At 37.4% G+C, this 27,469-nt stretch overlaps 1 protein-coding gene across 1 annotated transcript in view; it reads right to left on the bottom strand.

The window, feature by feature from the left end:
- Nucleotides 1-27,469, bottom strand: part of SLIT3 (slit guidance ligand 3) — a 531,529-nt gene that overhangs the window by 487,081 nt on the left and 16,979 nt on the right. Inside the window, exons 3-4 of the mRNA XM_027779712.2 lie at nucleotides 21,246-21,317; nucleotides 17,317-17,388 (exon numbers count right to left, since the gene is read on the bottom strand). Coding sequence (XP_027635513.1) covers nucleotides 17,317-17,388; nucleotides 21,246-21,317 — 144 coding nt within the window. The remainder of the gene's footprint in view (nucleotides 1-17,316; nucleotides 17,389-21,245; nucleotides 21,318-27,469) is intronic.

Genomic DNA, 27,469 nt, shown 5'->3' with positions numbered 1-27,469 from the left:
TTTAGACTGTGAGGTTTGCCTGCTGCACAAATTCAACGGGTTCCCAATGTAAGGCTTAAAAAGCCTATTTGTACATCAAGGAGCAAAGTAAAAGATTCACAATTACAGTTGCAATCAAGAGATAGGTATATAAAGACATATGTATATGGGCAATGCATGCTTTTCCACATACCTATGCATACATTTCTATGAACATTACTTCCTTCTCATTTTGTTTCAGCCAAAGCTCTTGTGCCCCAGCTGATACCCTCATGTCTCCAAGTAAGCTCTTTTGCTCCTCCCAGTTATATCGGATGCTGACTTCGATTCTCATATAATATAAACAGATACATGTCTATACTTCACAGCTTTATCATCTTACAAACTGTATTTTCTTGCTTTAGTATTCTGATGGCCTAAAATGAAGACATCAAGAATTTCTGACCTTTACAAGTCATGAGAAGTATACATGCAACATTGTCCTCCAGTTTATTATTGTTTTCTTTACAGCAGCCACATATAGCATCAAACACACTGTTTCAACAAAGGAGAAACACTCCCTTTCACCTCCCAAAAATATTTTGCCCATATATATAACAAGTGCCAGTTTCTCCCTTTCCTCCCTCAGCCTACTTCCCATTTGAGGGTTCCTATGTCCTGAAGGCAAAAGGATAGAGGGAAACAACCTCAATGTCAATCACAGACTATCAAGGGCCCCTAAAAAAACAATGAAGTTATTAACTGTGAAATTCCTACCTTCCTGGCTCCAACCAGACTAACAGTATTTCTTCCTCTCTCTGAAGCTGGGATAGGAGAAACTTAGCTAATAAGATTCCCCTGACTATTAAAAAACAGAGTAAGAAACAACCACTGGAGCTTGGAAAGAGACAACACTACCAGCCTAAAGGTAGGCTGAAGACTTACCAGGATCGTTCTATGAAATAAATGGAGGAAAAGACCTACACTTCACACAAGTTATTTTTTCCTTTATTATATTTTCGCTTTATTCCTTTTCTTGGCTTATGAATAACTGCTGGATAAGTAAAGAACCTTGATTTTTACAGGAAAACGTTCAAGTTGTTTTCAAGACAGAGATCATGTTTTCCTGGACAGAAAACTTTCTTTGGGGTGCTGGCTTCAGCTGCATCCCTCATGTTTACACAATTGGAAGGGTTGCATCCAGCTTGGGTACTGTTGTCTCATGAAGTTCCACTCGCAAGAAAAGCAAACAGGAGCTAAATCTAATCTATATTAAAGGCACGATCAGTATAGTTGGAAAAGAGCCTCCTTTTCTGCAAAGCTACAGTGAGGACACAGCCACTAACTACATGAGAAATTTCCTCCATGCTCTTTTCAAAGCCTCTGAGAGTCACTCACCTCCTACCCACAGACTATTAATCCATATAAAAGCCCCATGTAAAAGCAATGCAAGTTTTATTTATTCAAACTTGGGAAATTGTGCAATTTTCCAAGGCAATTTGATTTCTCATTATGCTACTGACTTGGTTTGAAAATTTTGAATGCCATAACATCAGTAAAACATGCTTCATGCAAATGGCAAATATTCAAGGCATGAGCAGAAATCACCAGATTTACATAGCTATGGAGGAAAAAGGAAGGGACCTGGCTTCTACTAGAAGATCTCACAACAAAAAGCTCTTACACGCATCTTCACTTTCAATTGAAAATGTCTTGCAGTATTATATTTACTAACAGTATTCTTGCATATTACTGAACACACACCACCACCCAGAAATTTAAGTTGATACACAGGCTATGATATAAACTGTCAGTTTTATTACTGTCTCTCTGAATGTAGCAATTACCTAGTTTTAGCCCCATGAATGTGTGATACCCATTGGCCTCCACATTCTGTGTCTGCTTTTCTACTGAGCATCGACAGCTTTACTACCAAATCAAAGTACGGCATATTTGTCATGAAATAAATAGCACTCTGTTCGTTTCCACAGAAGTTCAACAACTTTCAAGTTTGATTTAACATCTATATTCACATTACTACCTATTATACAACTCATTCTCCAACAAAAAAAACAAACCAAAAAAAATATCAAAATTACAGTGTTCCTAAATTTTTAAACCAGGTAGGTTTAAGGGAGCAGTCCTGGTATGCAGCCTTTAATATCCAGAAATTATCCAAGTAACTTTGGGTTCACTCTCCAATTTGGTCATTTATTTTATTTCACACTAAGAACATCTGGTTCTCATTTTTGGCAACAAACAAGATAGCTTTTTCTCCTTTGTTATTAAGAGCTCTATAGCATTGTCCTCGGAGAACAGCCTCAGGGAATATGATGTAGTTGAAGTAGTTACTGAGAGCTACTTTAAGGGAGAAGCGGTTACATCACAAGCTTGGGTATAACTAAGAAGCAAAAAAAATTAATTAATGCACAACAGGACACTCAGAAAGACAGGAATTACTGAACTCTAAGGAGTTACTAAGTTTACTCTTTCAAACAGCACTGGCTTGGGAAGCAGTAAAGCAGAAGCACAGCCAATTTCATTCAATGGTTTCACCAGTAAATCCTATTAGTATCAAGAAATATGTTGTGGTCATTAATGTAACTTCTTCCTTTGCTTTGTATCACTTCCTTTCTATAAGGGAAAACATTCAAGATGCAGCAGCCATTAAAAAAAGTCAAACTCATCCATTACTTTCTGTCAGCACCTCTTTATATTACTACACTAGGAAATAAAGCCAGACAATATATAATGGAATTTCAATAAGGTTGCTAGAAGGAAGTCCAATACAACCATATTACAGGATTACGGTGTCGAATACATGAACTACTTTATTTACGTGACATGATAGTACAGAAGCTTTTCCAAAACCTGTGAGAGATACTACTCCATGTCACTAAGGGGCTGTTTTTTGAAGGAAAACTGTTTACAAAAGCTTGAGATCCTTTATTACAAACATAGCAGACTGGGTGGTCCTGGTTCACGTTTTCAAAGCTGTCAGAAGTAATAACCTTTATTAGTAACCTTTCATTAGACTTAAAAAGATTATCTACCCTCTATCAGAAGCAGGACTACATTGCTTTGTACAAAGAAGCAGCATACAAACTGGCAGCTCTATAATACCTTTTTTTTTCTTTTCCTTTTTTTTCCTTTTTTTTGTTAGAATCTCTTCATACAAAAAACCCAGACATTAAGATGGAGGGTAAAGCCAGTATGTAACCATTACACACAGATGTCCTCAGGCTAGGAAGAAGCTAATAACATAGGCACAAAAAAAAGAAGTATGAGGAACAGATCTAAGTGTCAACATTTTCCCAAAACCAACATGAAGAAACAAAAGAGGCCTAATAATTTAATGCATAAAATGTATGCATTAAAGACTGACATCAACACCTTACATCAGACAGAAATGGACAGAAGTCTTGGTACCAACTTAATTGAAGAAAGGAATAGAAAATCTTAAGTATCAGAGAGCATTTATTAATGACAATGTCAACAGCAAGTAAATCCTGTAAAACCAGACATAGCAAGCAAAAGTATATGGACAATCTCTTAACCCAGTAGCATACTTATAAAACTTATCAGTGACATTCATGCAGGATAGTAGTTTATATCTGCCTTTATCAGCCTTTAGTGTACAAGAATTTAATTTTTTCTTAACTATCATTCAAAACTAAAAAAAAAGCTTAATCAGTAAACCGTCAAACATAGAGAAGGTCTCTGCAGAAGTCATCTGTTTCTGCTCTCTTTTTTCAAATATATATATTTAAAAAATCAGGAATTCACATAAAATCTTCCTATTTTTTATATATTCTAAACCATAATACAGAATGAGAAAAAAAAAAATAGTAACTTTCTCATTATTTCCCCACAGACTACATGAAAACAATAGACTTTTACCCAAGGAATAAAATCTATTGCAGTATCCCTAAAACATCCACCATTTTTAATAGTTCATCAGTTTTCATACAGGCAGTAAGAGTAAAATAGACATGGTAAAACCATTTTCTTACACCAGAGAGTAATCTCTCCAGGTCAAGGCTGAAACCCTAAGAAGAAATCACAAAGGAAATTTTAACATTCACATCTCCATGCCATGTTGCCCCTGCTGATTAGTGTTCAAAGTTTATGTGAATCAAACTAACCATTTCCAGAAGTCAGAAATAGCTGTGAATAATTAGCAAGAAAACTTGCAAGTGTAACTATTATTGCAATTTTTACCCGAAGAAATAGAATGCTCTTCCTATTTGATCTGTTTTAATAACTCGATACCAGCCTGGCTCACCACGCCTCTCCATATACAGTAAAGAATGCTTCTGTGGTGATGCGGTGCTGCTTCCTCCCCAGGGCATGTGCCAAGCAGAACTATTAAAAAAGGAAGACTAGTGGAATCATCTCTTGCCTGAAATCAAACTGGATGCCTAACAAAGGGTAAATCCTCCAAAGCCAACAGAATGAATATAAGAAAATAATTAAGTGGAACAAAAAGCACACTATACATTTGACTTAAATTTGAGAACAAAAATGCAGCTCTTGTGACTGCTTTGTCACAAGCCTGTGGGAATTACCTGTAACAACTCATTCAAAAGACATTTTCTTACTAGGAAGCTACAAGGGGTAAACAGCCACAAAAATCCACTGTCATTAAAGCAGCTCTTATCTAAAAACTAGGCACACCCAATTTCTGTGATAATTACCTCTGATCCATCTCCACTTTCCCAGCAAGTTTTCAAATGCCAGGCATCAGTTTTTCTGAAGTGCAGTTCCCATATCTCTCTTGTATTCCTAATATACTGCCTCACACCTATCCTGCTCAGAACTCTCAAAAACAAAAAATAAAATTCATATGTAATATCCATAACATCTGCATGAACCCAAGAATCTTCTCTCTTCTTCCTGTGATCTTCATGCTGTAACACCCTGAGACCAAGGGGAAGATCTAGATAAGAGATCATCTCCAAGCAAATGAAAACATAATGCTAACAAAGTTAACAAGCCAACAGGAATTTGCTCTGTTCTAGATGAAAAGCTGCAGCTTCAGGTGAGATCCAGTTCAATGGACAGAGTTAAAATGCAATTGTGCCAGAGGAAAAGCAAGATCAAGACTGCACTGGTCTGACCAATGACAGAAAAGCTTCAAAACCTACATATTCATATACTGTCTGAGAATCGAAAGATGTTAAGTACTTTGAATTCATCATCATTTCACTCAGGAACAAGATTATTTAAGGATTGCTGTGCTCCACAGCATGAAATTCAGCCAATAACACTTACAGTATTTCTAAGATGGCAAGCAGTATAATCCTTCTAATATGAGGAAGCTCAAAGAAGCCAAACCTTTTTGATAGAATTATTAAAGCTAAACCAAGTTTATCCAAACTATTCCAGACCAGTGATGCAGCAGTTCTTACCCAACAGTAACACAGGCCTTTAAGTATTTCCTACAGATCCTGGAGCAGATGACTGCTTAATCCTTAAGTGTTTTGCTTAAGCAAATACTCCCATAAATCTTCATCAAGTATAAAAAACAGCTAAAATCAAACAAGACACAGGAAAGAATAATGTTTAAAAACTCGGATGTAATGTTAGTGCTGATCAGCTATTCCAGCTGAATTATGGTTACATTGTAGTGGAAGTGTCGTTATTCCACTCGCTTTGTAACCATTGCTTTCAGAAGCTTAAGAATCCTGTGGTTACAGAACCTCTTGTCTACATAAATGAGACCCAAATTTGTTTTTCCATGAGCTCTTATGGGTCAGTGACCTACTATGAAAATGTTTTTGATGAAGCCAGGCTCGTTTATTTTCATGTTGTTAAAATAAACCTCTTTGTTTTGTAGCCCTGGTCAGAAGTACTAATGCAAACCAAAACCAATTCACTGAAGCATGCATCCTGCTTTCTTGCTAGCTGCCCTTTGCCTCTCTTGCACTTCTCCTGTGTTTGGATTCCTCCTGTGCAGACCTATTGACAGAGCTGCTAATGGCTTCCTTCAAAAGAGGGGTGCCAATGTTTGGGGTTTTTTTAATACTTACAAAAGAAAAAAAAAAAAAAAAGGTTCACTCTTGCATCAGCAATAACAAAAGATGTCTGGCTGTCCAACAATGGCTGAGTAATACGTACCTATATGATTACATGCTACAGACAGACATAGTAAACTATAAAATTTGAGGATATTAGTGCCCTCTGGGAGTCCACAGTACATAAACACAGTTATTGGGAACTATCATTTTCCAAAATGCATATACCCAATTAGGAGGCATAACCACTATACATCCTCAAACCTACACACCTTCAAAGAATCATTGTAAATGGTTTCCCATAACTACTTTATTCACTGAATAGTCCCCAATAGCTAAGAAAGTGACAGCTACTGTATCATTTAAAAATTTATTCCAACAACAGTCCCATAAAAATAAACATTTGACTGATGGACGAGAGAGAAGGAGGGATTAATCTTTGAACTAGTTTATCGCTACTACAGGCTTAAGAATTTTTTTGCTAAATAAAGATGGTCCAGTAGAAACACAGAGCAGCAGGTAGCACAGGGGACTCACAAACTGTCAGTTGATCAAGGCATACACTTGTTCCTTTTTACCTGTTCCTTCCATTTTATCTCCAGATTGTGCACAAAAGATCTAGCTCATGCAAGGTGCTTATTAACAGTAAAAGGCAAAGGATGAAATTTCTATCGTTTATGTTTCTGCCACTCACATCAACTACTGTTCCAAAAAAAAAGTGTCTTTCCGATGTGCAAGGACACACACATTACTGAACCTACTGTTGATAGATATGGAGCAAGTTTTACCAAGCTGACCATGGATTTATTTCCTGAATCAATCTGCAGCTACTTTTTCAATCCTGCACCTTCAAGCACAGCAAACACAGAACTTTGTGGCAGACAGGTGCCATGATTTTAATACGGTAATAGAAAAGGACAAGGCAATTTTTACTTTTTTCTTGAATGATCATAAAAAATATGAACTATTCCCAAGCATATAACCTATATGTGTGTCAAACAATAGCTCATCTGTGTACCAAGAAAATTTCACATATTTCAATACCTGAAATAATGCTTGACTAATTTCAATAAAAGCTAAATTTACGTGCTTTAAAACTGGGGGAAAAAAACCAACATCAAGGTCTGAATTGCAAATGCTTCTCATCCGAGGTAATACCATGATCAGGGTACATTACATGGATAAGCACTACTGTTTTTCAAGTATGCAATGCCCACAGAATGACAAAGTATGCCTCCAAAAAAAGCCCAAACGTATTTTTTCATATTAAAGACTTTTCCTACTCTTCTGTAAGAGTAATGTTTCCAATGATGTTTCTAAAAATTATCTGACCTTTTCAAAATGTGGTTTAAACTACTTGAAATAGAAATGCAGTCAGCTTTATTAAGACATTAAAGAGGAGACTGACTTTTTGCATAGGCAAAATGTAGACTGGGTACCTCTCAGAATTAGCAGGTTTTGCTTCTAGAAGTTGTTTCATGCTTATTACTTTTTCCACCCAAGTCTTCCTACACCAGTATTCTACTTACACTTGAAGCACTGTCTCTCCTCAAAAAACACAAGTTCTATGTGCAAGCCCCGACTGACATGAGAAGATGAACACTAATTAATCTTGAGATACTGACACATGGACATTACAGAAGTATGTGTGTATATATATATATTGCATGCTCACTATGTGTTACATACTATGTATGTGTTACATACTATCAAGTTTAACCTTGTGTATAATATATGTTCTGAGGATTTTCGTAGCTTACCCCAAAAACACTTTCTATTTTGCCTTTGTGAAAAATAGCGTGAATTATTTAGTTTCAAAGTTATACTGCTATCCCAGCCCTGTTGTACGCCTTTCAAAGAAAATTCAGTAAATTCTTATGAGTAACTATTGACCAAACTTGTGGCTACAGGTTTTTTTGAACACACGTTGTCCTTTCTTGTGCTTGGGACCAGACATTTTTCAGAGTTGTGAGAAATCACACTGGTATCTAAGGTGGCCGATACCTAGTTGTCTAAACGCCTCGATGGAGCGGGGCCACAGCAATCAGTAGCACACACAGCTGGACTATGCTGCAAAAGTTAACAACAAAATATTTTCAAGGAAAGGCCAAAACTGAAAAGTTGCACTAGAGAAGAAATTGACAAAATTCTAAAGGAAATTCATGTATTTTGGACTCCAAAAAATGTTAAAATGATCTTAAAGTTTTAAGTACATTTCACTTTGGGTTATGCATTTACTGGTCACACTACATATGAAAGTTGATTTATCATTACTGGACAGTGTCATGCTACTGTAGCCAAAACAAAGTAACATTTTCTTGAAAATTTAATACGAGTGACAGAATACATTATTCACTATATGAACTGAGTATGTGCATGAAATAGGCCATACTTGAGTATTTTCTTCAGTCCTTAACTGCTGCAAGAAGCTTGACTCTATATGGAAATGTATGTTTTGGAGATCTTACAACATTCCTTTCCAACAAAAGTAACTTTTTGGACTAATAGTTCCAAATCCCCCTCCCCCCACAACAATTTTATATTGACTGTATGTTTGGATTCTGGAAACAGCAAGGAGTTCTTTTAGATTTAAAAAAAAATTAAAACCAAGTCTTTCGCAACCACATCTAGTGTGTCATTTACACGAACAACTAACATATCTCTAAATTACTGGCAGTAGTGTAAGAAAAAAAAAATAATCAGTGAAATCTTCCAGAATAACCAGTGCACACTACTGACAGATAAGTGAAGTATGTAAGCCTTATCTTGGGAACAATTATTTTGGCTGTTTGAGCCAAGAGCAGCACATAAAGCTGAATCAAAAGCAATACAAAATTAATGAGCTTCCTTCTTTCCTTCCAAGAATTAAAAGGTGAGCTGTCAGCTTGAGCCAAGGTGGGACTTGATAAGACATAGTACTTACATTCCTCCCCAATGATTTACTGAAATTTACTATTCACACTCAAGCTGTCAATATCTATTTTACTATTTCATTTTTTAATTTGTAGACACACATTCCCCCATATATATACCAAGAATTACCAAATTCTTGCTACTGGCTTTGTCCTGTGTGATTCTAAAGGTAAACTGAGGTATCGACCACACAGTTATGTAATCCACCATTTGCATCTTATATAGCAGTTTCCACCATATCTCATTAATAAAATTTGTACCCATTATTTTATCTTCTCTCTATCGTTACATTCCTTAGGGAGGCTACTGATTTTGCCTGGGGTTTTGTTAAGCAAGTCTTATAGGAAACAAGGATTCCTTATGGGTGAGTTGGCAGCACTCCTTTGAAGTCAGATACCCAGCGTGAGCTTCCTGCAGTGAAGGGCAGCTGGAAGCCCATTAAATACCTCTGTTCTAGACAGGAAAAAGCAGCAGAACTGTCCAAAGTGTCTCAGTCCCCTCGCCATGAAAAGGACAACATACCCGTAGTACCTAAACTGCAGACAGATAAATCAGTAGAAGCAAAGTAAGATTTGGAAAAGATGATAAGCAGTTTAGTTTCTTGCAACAGATGAAAACCAGAAAGCATCCAGGCCTACAACTGATTTAAAATCTGCCTAAATCAGTATCTTGTTTCCCACAGTGCCAATATGCAGATGCATACAGAGACATAAGAACAGGGCAAGAATGTATGACACTCCTCTACCAGCTTTGCTAGCTTTCAATGTTTTTCAGCTAGACTCCTTAGCTGGATGAGGTTTTTGCATATTTAGTTGCACTCAATAGATACCTCTTTCAAGAACACAGCCAACCTCCTGATGACCACCTGTGAACTTCTATTTTAGTCTTTTATGAGCTCCAACATTTCAGGATTTCCCCACACACACATGCGCTGCCATTTCCCTATTCTTCAATGCTGAACCGCCTGTACTGTATTATTTCACAGTCACTCAATCTCATAAGGTGCTTCTACAAATCTTCAGAGTGGGCATTTGGATTAAAACTGCCCATGAAGCAGTTTTCTGGAAGGCTGTATAAATATGACGAGAGATGGAGTGGCCTGGGTCTAAGTCACTCTGCTAACAGAGTTAATTTTATTATGCAGGTTATTTTACAGTTAATTCCAACAGCACGAGAGGCAAATTCATACAAGTTGCCCTTTCAAAAGGAAAGGACAAAGCCTGAGGTCTTGGCTCATAGTTTAGTCAGTTAAATAACTCACGGCAGCTCCAAAAAGTTTCATCTGGCTGGAAATGATACCAATGCTTTGAAGGACTGGTGAATCTAGGTACCAGTAAGTGGAAAGATTTCATGGAGAGCTCCAAGATTATATCCAGGGAAAAGAACGTCAGCTCCAAGAATGAGTCATAAACATCCCAGGTTTCAAGTGAAGGTGTTACCCAGTCCACAAGCAGAGAAGACTCTTTCCCCTTGGAAGAAAGGAAGCACATTGCTGCAGACTAGCTCTGCTTTGGCTACACACCAAAGACGAACAGTTCTCTGGCAAGACACGGCTGTGCGGGGAACAGCAAGTCACCCCGTTTTTACAGTACATGGAAAGATGACACAAGGCAGGAGATCATGGCACTCAAGACTAGCACTGCATGGTGCAATAAGCGTGGTGGAACAATGAGCAAGTAGAAGTAATGACAAAGACTAGTAAACCTGTAGTAATCCACTCTCAGAAAAGCAACCCAAGGCGGCACCTCTCATGTTGATGGCCAAAGAACCGCACACCACAGGAAGATGCAACATATCCCTGCAATGAATTTGTACACCACCTCAACACATGAACACTTAGAGACTCAACTTTATCCTTCACATGGACATCAGAAACCAAGAGCTTTTGTTTGGCTTTTGCCACACAGGATGAACTAGAACTCAAAGATGGCTCTCATGATGTTGCTTTGGGCCAGCCATTCTCTGAGACTAAGACAAAAGAGAGAGTTCTCCAGAGCACATACGACTCCAAGAAGATTTAGTCTTCCTCCAGACTTCTGGCTCTGAGTCTGAAGCAGGATCAAACTGTGGAACTCTTTTTGTGCAATAAGTTGATGAAGGAACTCGTCAACTCAGCTGCTCTTTGAGGGTGTTGCTGCTCCTCTACTGCTATCGGGTTGAGAAAACTACACAGATGAAGGACTTCTAATAATGTCGTCCTCACTTAAGCAGTAAAAATGACATTATGGCTGTGTGAAAGGAAAGACCCACACTCCAAAACAACACAATTCTTGAAGAAAGGAGTAATGATGTACCCATGCAAGTTGACCCAAATAGTCACTCCAAATAAATGCATAATTTTCCTACATACTTTACGAGAGATTCCTTCCGAAAAGGAAGCCTTGGCCAAACCCCAAACTAGAGAGTAAAAAGGAATGGAAGTGACTCAAATAATACTTGGAAGATTCTGCGGTACGGCATGCTCCATTCTCCATGACTGCCCCATTGACACACGGGAGTAAAACCAAAAGCACTCCTTCAGGTATGCACACCAAAAACATTCTAGCTCATCACATTGGACTTCTCACAATGTAAACAGTCACACGGACACTCATTGGAAAGGCAATGCTAAGCTTGAAAATGCAAGGTAAAAAAAAAAAAAAGACTACTTTTTCAGACATTGGTTATAGAATTCCTTTTTTTTTTTTTTTTAACTAGAATAATTTCTCAGAAGATATGGGACAAACATTATTAATAATATTAATTAAATGTTAACCCAACATGAAAAAATATTACTTGAACTTTCAGTCATCAGCCAATGCAGTAAGGAACTTCATATTGCTAGTTCACAGGTGCAGGCAGCACCAGAACTATTCTTCAAATCAGGAGAACAAGAACACACCTGAAAGTGTCACGAACTGAATTTCATTTGTTTTATATTCTTTGCCAGCTCTCACAGAGAGTAGCTGGTCTCTGTTAGAAACTGGTTTCCCCCATTTACAAAAGATCACGTCACCAACACAGGCTGTGGTCTGGGATTAGGCAGCACAGGTTCATCTGGCCCTGCCGATGGGGGGTTGCTGCAGCAGTATTTTTGCCCAGTGTGAAACAGTAACTGAAGACTTGGCAGATGCTACACCCAGTTTCTCAGGAGTGAACCGGGGATGCTACCACCTTTGGTTTGAATGCAAAGAAATGCACCCCTCTGAAATGCAAAGACACCATAGCCTCAGGGTGACTCTAGCAGCCACAACTGACCATTCCCACCCTCCGCAGATGGGGAAGGCCAACTGTGAAGAGCTGGCTTGGTAGCAGAATACAGGCAAAAGGTTATCGTTTCTCTGTCCTAAAGCAGCGCCTGTTCTTGGGGAGTTTGGTAGCAAACCTGGTACTCCACCAACTCGGGCGTGGTAGCTTGAAAAGGAAGAAGGAAGTATGCAAGTAATGAAAGTGATTACACGTCAGATCACAGGTCTAAATCCATTTTAGTGTGTCTTTGATCTCCAGCATTTCCAGATAAGCGTTTTATGATTGCCGATTTCCAATTAGATTAGATACGTTATTCATAATGTCATAGGGAAATGGAGACACAAAACAATAAAGCTTTTTTTCTGGAAGTTTATATTCAAACTGTCTTGCATACTTACAAATCTACATGGCTTCATAAACGTTTAGTGTTTGCAGTTCCAGAAAAACATCTAAACTGCACGCACTGCAAGCCTTGCCTAAACACTATAGATTTGTCCATGCTGCCAAAGATTTGCAATAAGCTTTTGTTTACAACAGCAAAGAACTGTCCAACGCTTTTATTATTTTGCCCACTACTCTGAAGCACTTAGCAATCTTTCCACTCAGCATGTTAATTATGGAAGATGCTTTTTGTATTACATGATTTATTTAAAGCCTGTTCAATCTCCATTTATGAAATCCAGATTGTGAAGCATCACATAAAAATTTATTCTTCTCCATAGCATCTTTGGTCACTTATAGCAATTTTACAGTACACTATGCCAAATAAGCATACTTTAATACCTTAATGAAGCATTTAGGAAGCTACTTACAAAGACTCAATGCACAGTAGCATCTCTGCAGTTAAAGGTAAAAAAAAAAAATATTCTATTTTGACCTCTGTCCTAGCACCCACAAGACCAAACTCATACATGTATACGCTAGGGTTAAAATCTGGATCGTAGATTTTTCGTTGGTTTTGTTTTGGGGTGTTTTGTGTTTTGTTTTTTTTCCCCAAAAACTAATTCTTTTTCCTGACTTTGAAAAGATTTGATTTGGCCATGCTTACACATTTCCCCCCCCCCTCCTCTAAACAACAAAAACACATTTTTAGTGTTTTCAGATGTTGAGATCTTTTATGCTAGCTAAAGACGCTAATTTGAGTAGAAAGAACAAGCCATCAGCCAAAGTCCATTCTTTTGAAGATAATACAGTTACGTGACAATTTCTGGCAGATGGCTGTGGAAAAAGTCAGGATTGGTTGGTGTCTGATATCCTGCTTCATTTTTCACATAAATGTGTAATGTATATCTGTCTCTAGAAGAAATTTTGGTTCATCTTTTAGGCCCACTACTATGCTTCTTTGGTTTTGATCCTCTTTGCACATGAAATTTCATAATAATTTTCTCTTAAAATCATATGCTGTGTTAATAGCAAAGCATACAGGTGAAATGCTAAAATCCAAAATAAATTTGGGTATAATACATCGTGCCAGTAGAGCTTTGTGTTTGTATGGCCATACGCACGCTACTTCAAACCACAGCGGAAAAAAGAGAGAAAAAAAAACCCATGAGGAAAGAGGATGAAGGTCAGACCTTTTGCAGTTAACTATCAGGAAAAAACTGCAGAAAGCAACTAGAAAAAAAGAACTTCGGTTTCTGAAACCTTCCGTACATCAACAAGCACAGGTGTTGATCTGAAACTGTTACCCTGCTACTGGCAAGAAGGGCAGACCTATCAAAATTTACAACTGGCACTTTCAAGTTGTAGCAGAACTTTTCCATAGCTTTTTACATGCTTATTGAACAGATGCATGCTGCCCTGCAAATCCTATCACTCAACATCAATTAGTAGTATTTTTTGGAAAGAAGCACTTCAGAGCTAGAGGAAAGGTGATAGCTAGAGAAGCCCGGGAGAAGCTAACAAGCCTGACAGGCGACACACCGAGGTGGTGCTAGCACCTCAGACATACAAGTCACACTGTCACACAGGCTCTACAGCCTGTTACACTGCATATGAGCACTGCTGATTTGCCTGACACTCAACAACAGTGCAACAAGTAGAAGGCAGTACGCTCTGTGACCAATTAGATACATAGATATATATTAATGTTGTCTCTTAACTGCTTGACCTTTTACGGTCAGCTACCTCACAACTAATCTTTATGTTTTGGGATAAAACTATGGAAACTTATTGGAATAAACCCACTAGAATAATTTCTGGTTTTCCACTATGGCAAGCACCACTAGACATTCTCAAGAATTCCAAATCTTAGGATTCAGCTGGACAACTTACACTAAAACACACTGAATTTTATTAAAAGCCAATGGTTACAACTCCTGTATATTTGGGAAAGTTGAGTACAAATAGGCCAAAGTAGTAAGTGGCTTCTACCATCTACCATCACTTCATTTCTCAGCTTTGTACTGTCTGCCATTTTAACGTACTTTGCATTACGTGCTTCCTTCAACTGATATTGCCCAACTTTTATTAATTTAATATACAATTTTTACAATATCCTGCTCTATATCTAAATAATGCCTGTAGATGCTCCATTGGAATTGTGAGCATCAATCTCACACATACACACACTAATATATATATAAAAAAATCTTAAAAAAGAGAATAATCCAAGCAACTAGAGAGCCATCATCATGGTGCTTTCGGCAGCAGTGTCTAACATCTTCACAGATATTTTATTTAAAATTTATTAGATGGTTATCCAGGACATTTCAAACAAAGTTCCACTGATTTACTCAGTTAATAACAATGGACTTGCTTCAAATAGCCAAACAAGTGAAAATACATTGAGCTAAAATAATATTCACTTCAGGTTATGCCCTTTGAATGATTACCATGGGGTGGGGAGTGGAACAATATACTTCCACAGTTACTTTGAATGAAAGACCTTTCTATATGGTATTTTGCCAGAAAGAGAAATTACTCCTGTTTTTTAAAGTCTGAACCAATGCAGCTGCTTTGTTTAAAAAGAAGTAAATGATTGCTTTTGCATTCACTTCAATAGATCAAAAAAGAACATTATTCCAAAATTGAAGCAATATAAGCAATTTTTATTTGTTATTTGAAAGAAATTAAATGGAAAAAAGCCAGTTTTTTAAAATCCAGCCAGCATGCTTTCTTCATTAACATTTTGCTATGTTTGACAATACTTAATAAAATAACTTTAATATTACCTAAAATGTTGCAATTTAGCCTTTATAAGTTATGCCAAACTTTCCACAGTTCATTCTCCAAAGCCTACTGACTCATAGCAAACCCCCCCCCCCCCCAAAAAAAAAAAACCCTAAACCAACCAGATTTATAGTTTTGTTCTAAAAATGATTTAAGCTAAAATACCAAAAAGTTGCAAGTTTCCAGGCCTCCCTTTCATACTACATTAATTTAGGAAATATTTTAATGACAGGCAATCCTAAAAGAGAAGCAGAGATGCAGTACGTTTAACAGGCCAAGTTAAAAGTTTGCACGGAGAGGGAGGGGGGAGAAGAATAAAAAGGCTTTCAAACATCACACACTTAAAGAGACACTATTAAAGGTATCATATTTCCTAACTTTGGGTTTCACAAAATACATTATGGTCATTTGCTAACAGAGCAGGCTGTACAGAAAAACAGCAAACCGAGGTGACGCTTTCTGGTTACTAATAGCTTGCCCTTCTCCCAGATTGTTTTCAAAACTCATTTCATAGTCCAACTAAATCTATCTTTATCTAAATAGATGAGAAAGATTTATCTGTACACACACATGCACACACATAAAATGAGCTTAAAACAAGGACTTAGCAGCTAGGATAATGACTCTCAAAGGTGAGCTGTAACATGAACAAACTCTTCTACAGTATTAAGCTATGGTTAATTTTGGAAAATTAATCTGATTATATTTTTTTACTGCCCAAGAAGTGTGAAATCAATCAGATATGGCAAAACTCTTTCCTGAATGTGTTTTCTAATTGAATATAGGTAAAAATGGGTTATAAGCAGAATTTAACTCATCTCCCTTATTGCCATAAATGGAGCTTTGTAATTCAAGACAAAAATCCTCAGTAAACTGATTTTAAAAGTTCAACGCACTAGTTAAACAACTTCAATGCAAATCTGATCCTGAGATCATCTGAAACAGTTTTAGTACGGCATATGCTCAATACTCCAAACTTCCCTTGAACAATTGCTAGCGGGAACTTAACTCTTGAAACGGCTTTAGAAAATATCAATTAGAAAGCATCAAGTCCTACAACTAATGCCTTGCAGATAACCAAGTTAACATTCAAACATAAAACCCCTGCTTCTCCATTTAACAACCAGGCATTCCAAACCAGCTTGCAATTTTGTTCTAGTCACCTACCTCTAAGAAAGAATAATTCCCAGAAGTATTTCAGTATTACAGAGATTTTGTTCTGCTCCCACCATAAGTAGATAGAATTAACCTAGCTTTATGATAATGCTAACCAGTACACCCAACTAAGGAGGAGCAATTGGATATAGGATTACTTTTGTACTTTTTGATATATAAGCCTATACTCATGGAGGGCCAGTAATTTTCTATAAATTGGATTTTGGATTAAGAGATATCTTATATTCACCCTTTTCAAAAAACAATGACTTTAATGCTATCAAAAGCAAAGGAAATCCACAGCCTTTTTTCCACTAAGTCTTGCGTGATATCCTGGAATCCACTGCTATCAGTGGCATTACACAACTTTAAAGGAAATTAAGCTAATCAGAAAATTAAGTCTAAAGGCAGTTGTAGAAATACTGTGGTTCTCAAAGGAGACACCGGCAACTTCCACTAGCATGGATTTATATATATATATGTGTGTGTGTGTGTGTATTTATACATATATATATAACCAAATATGTAAAAAAATATATTATAATGTAAGACTATTATAAGCAAATTTTTTTTCACCTACAAATCAGTTTTAAGAGTTGCCCAGATAACATCCTTTTGATAATGTTATGAGGATTCTGGTGTCACTGACAGTTCTATTTTCTTGGCAAGCAACTGTACATTTTATTTCGAGCATTAGCTATCATGAAATATAAATTCAACTGTGTTTAAAAGTATACTTTAATTTAGGTAGATACCCACCACTCTTTCTTAAAGGAAGTTAATTTTATACACATGAAATATTATGAATTACCATTAACAGCGAGGTAGAAAAAAAATGTAGATTTTCCATCAGTATATAAATAGAGATACTTACAGCCGTTCAAGTTGTTTTAGGTCCTGAAATGCTCCACGTTCTATCACACTAATCTGATTTTCTTCCAAGTGTCTGCAATTCCAAAAATATCAGTTAATTTTAAGACAAAAGAATAAAAGAGCTTCCCTGCTTTTCTTCACATAGGCTACAAAATTGCTTTTCACAGAAGTACCAGTAACAGTTATAATTAAGAGATTATTATTAAAAAATCTGGACAGAATCGGTCACTAACTGGAAAATGATTCAAAAATTGCTTCCTGACCACCAGATTTAGTAAACATTTTGGTACCTGAACTTTTATAATCATAAACATGCTGAGAGGTTACACTCTTAGTATATTACTCTCGCTTTTTGTAATCTAATTGAGATAACTGACTCCTACAGCCCATAGCAAGAACCCACTCAATGTCAACATATTTTTTTGTCCAGCCTTGACTTTCTGCAAAGATTTCAGACTTGTCCCAGAGTAAACCATTTGTAAGGAATCCAAAGGAGTTGAATCCCTCCAGAAATACAGCTACGGCAGCTGCGACAACTGTATAGAGTCCCGCTGTACAACAGTGCGGGAACACAAGGGAGAAGTCCCAGGCTTCTGCTGTGTCCAACCCTGCTTTTATTCACCCCCTGAGACCGAGACTAGGAGAAGTTATAAGCAATGGAGAATGACTTCTCTTTGATTTACCCTGTGCAGGAAACAACTATTCATTTACATGGCAGAAATGCTCTCTGTAGGTAAAGTAGAAGCGAAGGAACAGAGACACCAATAGCCCAGCCTAAGCAGGCCTTTTCCCTCTCTCAGTGCTGTGCTCCAGCACACACCCATGCTCTGCTTCTGTAAGAGCACTTAGACATGTGGACTAAATCTCCAGGCTCTCTGAACATTTTATGTGGCTTTAGCTAAAACATGGAAAGGAAGAACTTAACAGACGGTAAGTTTGGGCTCAGCCAAGACTAACTAGTGAAAAAGCACTAGTATTGCCTGTTCTTAACAGCCACTCCTCACGCTCCATCCTATGAGGATGCTCAGAGCTGTTCAGTTGGACAGTGGTTGAGAAAACAGACAGCAAGAGAGTATTCCACAGCTAAGACCACATCTGAAGATTTAAAAGAAATAAATTTGAAAAACCCGAACGTGAACCAGAGAGGCACATTCCTAAAAGCAGGGGGAGGAAAAACTGCATGAGGAAAAGGAAAAAAGGTGGTTATAAGGGATAAGTTAAAAGGATAAGGTGCACAAAGTGTGGTGTCAGTTTGATACTGGAAGTTTTCTTCTGTTGTACTGTTCTATCACTTGCTTGTTGTCTTCACTCTGATGTCTGAAAACAGGAATACACCACCTTTCTAGGAACTTTGGGACAGGCTTCACACTTCTGTGCTTCCCACTATGCCCCCCTCACCCATGGAGGGAAAAAAAGTGGAAAGAATAGGGTGTCAGCAATGTAGAATAGCCAGAATCATGAAGAGACCATAAAAGTAAGCAAAGAAAAATCTGAAGGACTTCTAGAGAGCAGAAGTGCACAAAGTAAAAAAAGCTGCATCAAGTAAAACAAGGAAAACTTCAAACATCACCAGAAGGGGAACATGTAGAACAGGGAAATATGCAACAATCAACAAAAATTAGTATGTTAAACAATGAAATGGCATGTCTTGAGTTTCAGACGGTCTTCCTAAGTTGGAAGACAAAACCAATAGAATTTTTATTTTTTTGAATAGATGTATTCTGGTTTTAATCCTGACTACTTCTCCTCACTACTCAAAGGCTGAACAAACAAGTTACATAAACCTGTACTGAACACAGAACAAAAAAAATTACATAAAGACAGCAGTTGCATATTTTGCTTATTGTTAAGTGCATTCAGTGTAAATGACTGCAGCGGCATTAGGCAATGTCTGACACCATAAAAACCCAACCAAAGCAAACCAACTGCTGACATTAATGATAGTATAGTACATGTATTTTAATAGATTTCTAAAATGGTATTGACAGTTGGGATGGGAGCCAAGGAAATCTAAATGACTCCACTACTAGAGATGAGAGAAACCAGAGCAATGAAAGTCTTCCAATAGATTTGGAATGTTTTCTTCGTGTATGACCACTTGTTTGAAAGTATTAAGGTAGTAGGAGAAAAGACTTGCCCTTTCATCAGCAGGATTCAATAAATATACTGATTGAATTATCAACTAAACGGTTGTAACTTCAACAGTTGCAGTTTTAAAGACTTATCTTAGAAGATTCTCCAAGGAAAACACTGACTGCAGAGGGCAGCCTTAAGAATTACAGAAAGGAATTTTCAGGGGAGTGCTGGTGACAATACTTGCGTGTTCCTTAACTTCTGACAGCTGCTTGTTTCAGAAAAAGGGGTGAACGGAGTGAGAAAACCAACCTGCCTCCGTCAGTGCTGGGACCAACTCAAGGTCAGTTTTTTATTTTAGTCACTAAAACTTGGAATTAAGTGCAACAGTTTAGTAAAATACTGCTATGAACTAGATGGCACACACAGAATGCCGTCACTATTGCATAAATGGCACTTGAGAAACAGAACTAGATAATTTTTTTTTCCAAAGTAAAATTAGAAACTGAACTTTACCATTGGTTACTGTTAACATCAATAAATACCTTTTTTCACATTTCAGAAACATTTTCAATAAAAACATCTTGGCCACTGCTTTTAAACATACAGCTCTACACATAGGTACAATTTCCCCACTGACATGGCAATGTTTCTCACGGAGAACCTCGCATCGCTACCGTAGCGCTCAGTGCCCAAATACAGGGCCAGGGAAACAGAAACCAACAGTGAACTTGAAACAAGAGCTCCAGAAACACTTAAGAACCCAGGAGCACAACCTCAACTAGCTCAGTACAGTACATTCAAAGCTATTTGGTTCTCTTGTCTGGCTTTTTTTTTTGCCCCCCCACCCCCCATATACACCCAATTTAAAGCTATATATTTGATTTTACATATAAAATGAATGCAATTAACTTAATTTCCACAAGGCAAATACCAGATCCTCACAGTATTTCTGCAAGAGGCCTCGATATCTAGGTCTGCTTCTATGTTGATGTGAAAGGGATCTAAACTACCTGATGTAATTTAGACAGCATTAGAGCAATTTCAAGAGGAAAAATGAAATCACTTTAAACAGAATCTCCAACTTTTCCTGAAAGGAATGAAACAGTTTCAGAAATCTGTATCTTGGTCTTTTAACCCAAGATTATTTTCTTAAGAAAAAAAAAAAAAAAAACCTCTATGTATGACTACAATAAATATCTGTGAAGTAATCCTAATTTTCATCACTAAATTAATGGTGTCATTTGAGGTTCATAGAAGAGAAAACAAGAAAAAGGGAATGACTAGTGCTATAGACTGTTTCCCCTTTTGATGTTCAAGGCTCATTTAGAAGTACAGTTAAGCACCTGATTGATCCTTCCAAATCAAGAGACAGCACCATCTAGAATTTTTTTACTACTTCAAATTAGACTAAAAAAACATCACAGGTGTCCTTGTGTCCAACTTCCACGGGTATCCTTAATCAAGTTCTGCTTCATCTTCTGCAAAAGTGCTATTAATGGGACTGTACCTTAAAGCAACCAAATTCTGAAAGTCTTGTTTGCTAGTGTTTCAGAATAATTGATTTATGCACAAGTGATTGTAAAGTGCAGCAGAATTTTCACCACAGTGTTTATTAAAAGCCAGTGAGAAACACAAACAATCAAATAGCTCTGAAACGACATTCAGACTTTAGCATGAAAATAAAATTAACTGACTCACATCACAAACAGTTCCAGTTGCCTGGTTTAAGATACTACTAATAACTGAATAACATGCAGAAATTACTAGCATTTGATCTCTAGAATTATGGACATTCTTAGTACTAGCACCCCAAAATAGTCTTTTAAAGAAAGGTAAGTTTTGTGTTATACTCACAAGACGCGGAGATTCTTCAGTCCTGTAAAGTCCGTCTTTGTGATTCTTGTGATATTGTTTTTTTCTAGATCACTGCAGAGGAAAAAGAAACCAGCATTCAGACACTGTAACTGACATCCAAAATTCTGTTCGCAAAAAGTATCTTTACCACCCAGAGCATCTATCTATCAGCTGCGCAAATTGCACAAACTAATGCTTCCATTAAAATCTCACAAAGCAAGTCATCAATCCTGACGCATTTTTCCTCTTCCTCTGAGCACACTGCTCTCATACAAGCAGCTTCTTCCATTTTTATTTCTAGTAGTGGTGGTCATTATATGCTTCTTGCTCCCTCAAGACCACAATCTTGTAAGAGGCTAAATATATTCAAGACACAATTGGCGTAATACAGCTGAAACAGAGTACTTGGCCCATAAATGAAGATCACACTCTGAAGATCACAATACTAACCCCAAGTGAGTCTACCCTGTCACAGAAACACCTCAGCTACACAAACCTTAAGCAGAGAATGACTTAACTTTAGTCTCTTAAGCGTGGTCCTACCCAGATGATTACAAGACTTGTAAAGTTATAGAGCAGTTAAGAGGTGTTTTTTTTCAAAGATCCTAATTGGGCAGCCTCCCAATCCCAGCTTTTCGGAAATGATCGTTTTAAGAAGATACTGTTAATCACACTGACCTGTTTCCCATGTGTGTTCACCCTTTGCCAATTCCTACCTTCTGTCTTTAAACTCTCAATTTCCTAACACCTCTGTTATGCGCCAACACATTTTCATCATGTGGTCACATACCAAGTATTACCTCCTGCACACTCTTGCAGTCTGTGCTAATTTATGCTCTAAATTCAAAATTAATAAGAACTGCCAGCCTTTCCATGACAGGGAAAACCCACTGTAACCAGACCTTGAGCTGCCCACTTTTCTGCAGCTTGTCTTTGCAGTCGGTGCACCAAAAATACAGAAGAATTTCATCTAAGTCTAAACTTACATCTTAATAGAACAGACATCAAAATAAATCACTCCACTTGGAGACAAAAATCTATGTAATTCAAAGTCGGGTCTAATCACAAATAAAGGAATTTATAAACCAATCCTTCTTGCAAGACTGATCTTATACTTACAGAGAGCTCTCCGTACACTAACTGTGGTGCCTGCAGAGTCACAGCAAACCAAGAAAAACTCCTTTTGTTTCCCAATGTAAAGAGATTCTGTCATTTCGCAAGGTCATACCGAATACCTGCTGATGCTATAGGTCCTGGGTTGCTGTTTTCTCTCCTCTAGGCTTGCCTTCGGTAGGCATCCCTCCAGCTGTCCCAGCTGGGCATGTGCCATTGTTTGGGGGTTGGGTTTTGGGGGGATTTTTTCTGTCCAGATTGTTCTGCCTTGCCTAGTGCTGTCCAACAGGGACAAGGCAAATAGCTAATCTTTCTTCCTTATCTTCTGCCATGCTTATTTTAACATAAGCAACATGCCGCAAACTTAGAATTAACAAAAACAGATACACTCTCCATCATGTCACCACAAATTTCTTTTCTGAGTATCAGTTTCCCAGATACAAGAAGCCTTTTATAAAAAATACATTTTCTAATATTGAAGTAAACATTTTATGTCTACCAAAAGCTGCTAAACATAAAAAATACAAGCCTTTTGGCATACAAACTGTTACCCCAAAAAGCATTTAGTATTTTTCTACATATCATGAGATTGCAAACGATACATTCTGACAAGTTTTGTTGTCTACTGCCATCAAATGAAAACAATCTAATATGAAAAAATAGCCATGAGGCTAGACATATTTTATAGAAAAAGAGAACGTGAGATCACAAATCCAGTTTTTCCTATGCAATTGATTCTTCCCATAGTTCTTGTATAAAAGTGCACTGGGATAACCTCTTGTATTTAGAAGGTTCGTGTTCTCTCCCATTTCTAATAAAATTCAGTAACAAAAAGCAAGAATACAGTATTATTTTTAATTACATTTGGCTAGCAAGGAATACTGCAAACAAAATGTGGAAGTTCTTAAAGTGCTGAGAGCAGTTTAATCACTTGTAATCATTCATATACCATCCTACAGAGTGAAAAAGTGCTTCTGGCTGGCACAGTTTCCAGAATTTTTTTATCAAACACGCACTCCCATACAAGCCTTTCAGTATGGCTGCTACTTAAGCCTGACTTTTTTCACCTTACATGGGGTCCTATCAGTAGGATAGAACTACTAAGAAACACATGAGTGTTCAGGCATAAATGATTATTTCTTTTCAATCAAGATATTATTTTTTTCTGCTGACATGAAGTAATATTTTCCTAAGGCATCGAATGAAAAAAATTGTCATGGTAACAAATTTAATTTTTCTAGTATGAACCACATTGCCAAATAAAGGCAGTTATGTATTTTGAAGTTTAAGCTTGTTAAAAGGTACCTTTTCAATATTCAGAGAAGACACAAGACTGATTTTTTTAGTGTATCTACCAACTTCTCCAAATGCTTCTAACAATGAAAACAAAAGATTTTTTTCCTAATGAGAACACTATCCTTCACTTATCAAAATTATAAGCATTTAGATGACTACAGGTAATTGTATTCAATTAACTGAGGAAATAATTCTTCATATTCCGAAATATATATAATTGTTTTCTCATGTGCATGCCCAAGATCTCAGATGCAAACAGATGTGGAATTAAGCTCCTTTTAATGTCATTTTAACATGTTGGTGCATTCACTTACTGGAATTGAAAAACTGGGGGGAAAAAAAAATCAAACCAAAACAAAAACCCTACACAACTAACCACACAAAGAACTAAATTCAGTACAGTATAAGGCTTCTTCATAACTGAGGCTAGTCTGTCTGCAATGACAACGATTATGCTCATGGTTCTTACTGACAAAAACCCCAGCCTGAATTTCTACAGGTTTTGCACCAGGGACAAACCAGCTACAGTTTAAGATCTCCATCTTTTCCACAGACAACAGGAAGAACAAACACATTAAGGACTACGTAAAAAAAAACAAAAAAAAAGAAAACAAAAAAAAAAAAACCCAAAAAACGAAAAAAAACCCCACACCCAACAACCCAAACTTTACAATTTGGACCAATAATTCTATACATTGTCCATAATGAGAATTTTTCACTGAATTCTGCCATTAAAAATAGAAGCCATATAGGCACAGAATACATAATATTTTTGCATTACCTTTTCCAAGCATTTGCATCAATCTTATAGTGAATATTTTTAAGCTATAAGCAAGACATCAGCAGGAGCCAAGCAGTATGAGAGATGCAGCAGGAGTAAGATGTTTATAATATTGAAATTTAATTCTGATAGTTATTGATAAATGCAAAAATAATACTAAAAGAATTCTTCAATCATAAAATGGTTTAAAAACAAATAAACTTTTAAGAGTTAGTTTAAGCATCTTAGCACAGGACATAAATAATAGAAGGAACATATTCTCCTGTCAGGAAACCTTTTTCTTTAGCACAGATGAGAACTAAGGATAAGGATAGTGATAAGGAGATGAGGGGGGTGGGAAATCTGTTCATTTCAATTTACGAACAAGGCAGAGGGTATTCTTCCTTGACTTATGCCATATTTAAAAGAGGTCCATTAAAGGAAAAACCCACAAAACAACTACAGGGCACTTTCATCCCATGTACCAGCCATTCTTTTCCATCGGCCTTTATCGTGTTGATCGAATCATGCTTTTCTCCAAGAATACCTTTCAATCACTGCCTACATTTTTCAGATTTTCCAGCTTAACTTCCTCTTCCGTTCTCAGTTCAGTTCTTCCACTCTGGTGCATCATTAACTACTCACTGGTGCATCAGCGTGACCTGATTGCAAGAGGCATTGGAAAGCACTGACTCTGAAGTAAGCAACACATAAGTAGCTTGCATTTTACTGCATGTTGTTTCCCATTTACTTTTGATGTCAGTCCTTCAGAAGTGTCCCCTTGCCTGTACCTCAGAAGAAGTCTAGCAACACACCACGCACTACGCAGGTCAGAATTCTCCCACGCTGGTAAGAATCAGCTGAGGTATATGGGACAGCACAGTGTCCTGTTTTTCATCTGTTTTGATAAGACTTAATTCTCCGCACAACTTTACTCAGCTTGAACAACTGTATGTAGAGCTGCATTCCTATCCCATACATAACAAACTCTCTACCACACCACCGCTCCTACCCAGTCCGTAAGACCAGTCCCACATACACCAGCTCCATTCCTCTCTCCTTCCAGCCCCAAGAACACTCCTGCTGTTCAACATTCTTCCCCTGGTGAAATGTGCAGCTCCCCATTCCTTAACTAATACATATCTTGAGACAGCTTTCTCCCCTGCTCCTGCAGATGGGCACAGCCTCCATTGTATACATAACATCCATCATCCTATTAAATCCCTTCCGAAGGTTAGTATCTAGTCAAAGGTTTCCATCTCTGTAAGTAAAACTGCTTGGACAATGCTCTACAAAAACCGTTCTTGATGAAGTTCGCTTTCCTCAAACGATTCCAGACTGGTAACTGCCATCTCTGCCTCTGTTTTAGAAAGCAGTATTTACCTTCCAAACACTGGCGTGCTCCAGCATGCTCTCCCTCGAAGCTTATCTGCCATTTGAAGAAAACCAGACTGGAACCTTGATGAACCCCTATGTAAAACTTCCTCCTCCTGTTCGCAGCAGGTCTAACACTGCTGCAAAGCTGCAGATGGCCACAGGTTACCCCATTAGTCAATTAAACTTTGTGACTGCGAAGTTACTGAACTAATATGCAGACATTAGTGGTTTACAGCTGGTATTTGTGGGCAGCATAATATTTTATGTTTCCTTTATAAAGTTTGGCAGCTGATTATGGGCTCACTAGTGGGTTTCAACTACAAAAAGCTAAACCTTAACATCTAGTCTTGGTTGGCTTTCAAACACATCAGCGTTCAGAAGAACTGTTGGAAGCAAACGCAGCTCTGAAAAGAAATCATCTGGGTCAATTGCATGAGGAAAATTATACTGTAAAGATGAATTTAATTTATATTTAACTTCAAATACTTACATGCAGATACATTCATTCTACATAAGTTCTCGCTGAGCAGAATTCCTGCATTTTGCATAGTATGTCGGGCCAAGCAGATCTTAGACCTTACACAGTGCATCTCTCTCACCCCACGTGCACACAAGCCCAGCTACTATCCTTTGTCATTTTTTATGTTCAGATAATAGTGCCCCATCGTCCAAAAGCAACTATGAAAACTACATTAAGAAATAAAGGTCTCTCCTGGTGTGTCAGCAGCAAAGTTGATACCACTCACTTAAAAAGACACTGAAACTGTCATCTACACCAGCTTTGGTGAAGCTTTTGGTATTAGGTCTCTCTTGTCAATCTATTTTTATTTTTAGCCTAAAACATGCCACTACACCCACATGACAATGCAGGTGTAGTGGCACCTTCAAGCAAACAGACATGGAAATAATTGTTTCAGTGGGAATAGAAATATGATTTGGATTAGAATGGTACAAGACATCATTAAAGAGACCTTTACTCATAAACATGTCCTGCCATGTTCTAATAACAATTTAATTCAATACATATTTTGTTAGATGTTGAAGATTAAGTCACACAGAGTACATACACACTTGTTACAAACAGTGATGCTTGGAGCAACTGGAGCAAATCCTGCTTCATTGCAAGAATTCCTCTGAATTGCTTCCTCTTTCATTCTTCCTTAAAGACAACCTAGTAAATTTAAGACAGACTTTAAAATATTTTCAAGCATCAACATTCTCTGTAGCGTTCCAGTACGTAGCTTCAAAGAGCATTAGGAGTGCATGTTTCCTCCTTACATTACTTAGATTTCAGTTGATAATTACTCTCCTTAGCCACTCAACTCTTCCAAAGCATCCAGACATCATTCTCAATCTCCCCCTTCTTTCTCAGACTGTATCATGTTTATGACTTCGGAAGTGCACCCACTTGCCACTTCGCACTACAGGCTTCTGTCTTCTAGACTCACACACCTTGCAAAATATACACACTCATCTTAGGCAGCTCTGAGCCTGTATTTCTCTAATACAGAAGATCAGAACTGGGTTTGACAACACATCACCACCACAGTAAAACACAACTCTTACAAAAGAGCCAGTAACAAAGGCAATGCTGAAGTCTTGCAACAATCTTCAAATCAATAATTCAATACTTACATATAAATAAAAAAAATCCTTATGCAAAATTCAAATCCTTTCA

The sequence above is a fragment of the Falco peregrinus genome, chromosome 8 (assembly GCF_023634155.1).
Source record: "Falco peregrinus isolate bFalPer1 chromosome 8, bFalPer1.pri, whole genome shotgun sequence".
NCBI lineage: Eukaryota > Metazoa > Chordata > Aves > Falconiformes > Falconidae > Falco > Falco peregrinus.
This window is presented reverse-complemented; position numbering and strand designations above follow the sequence as displayed.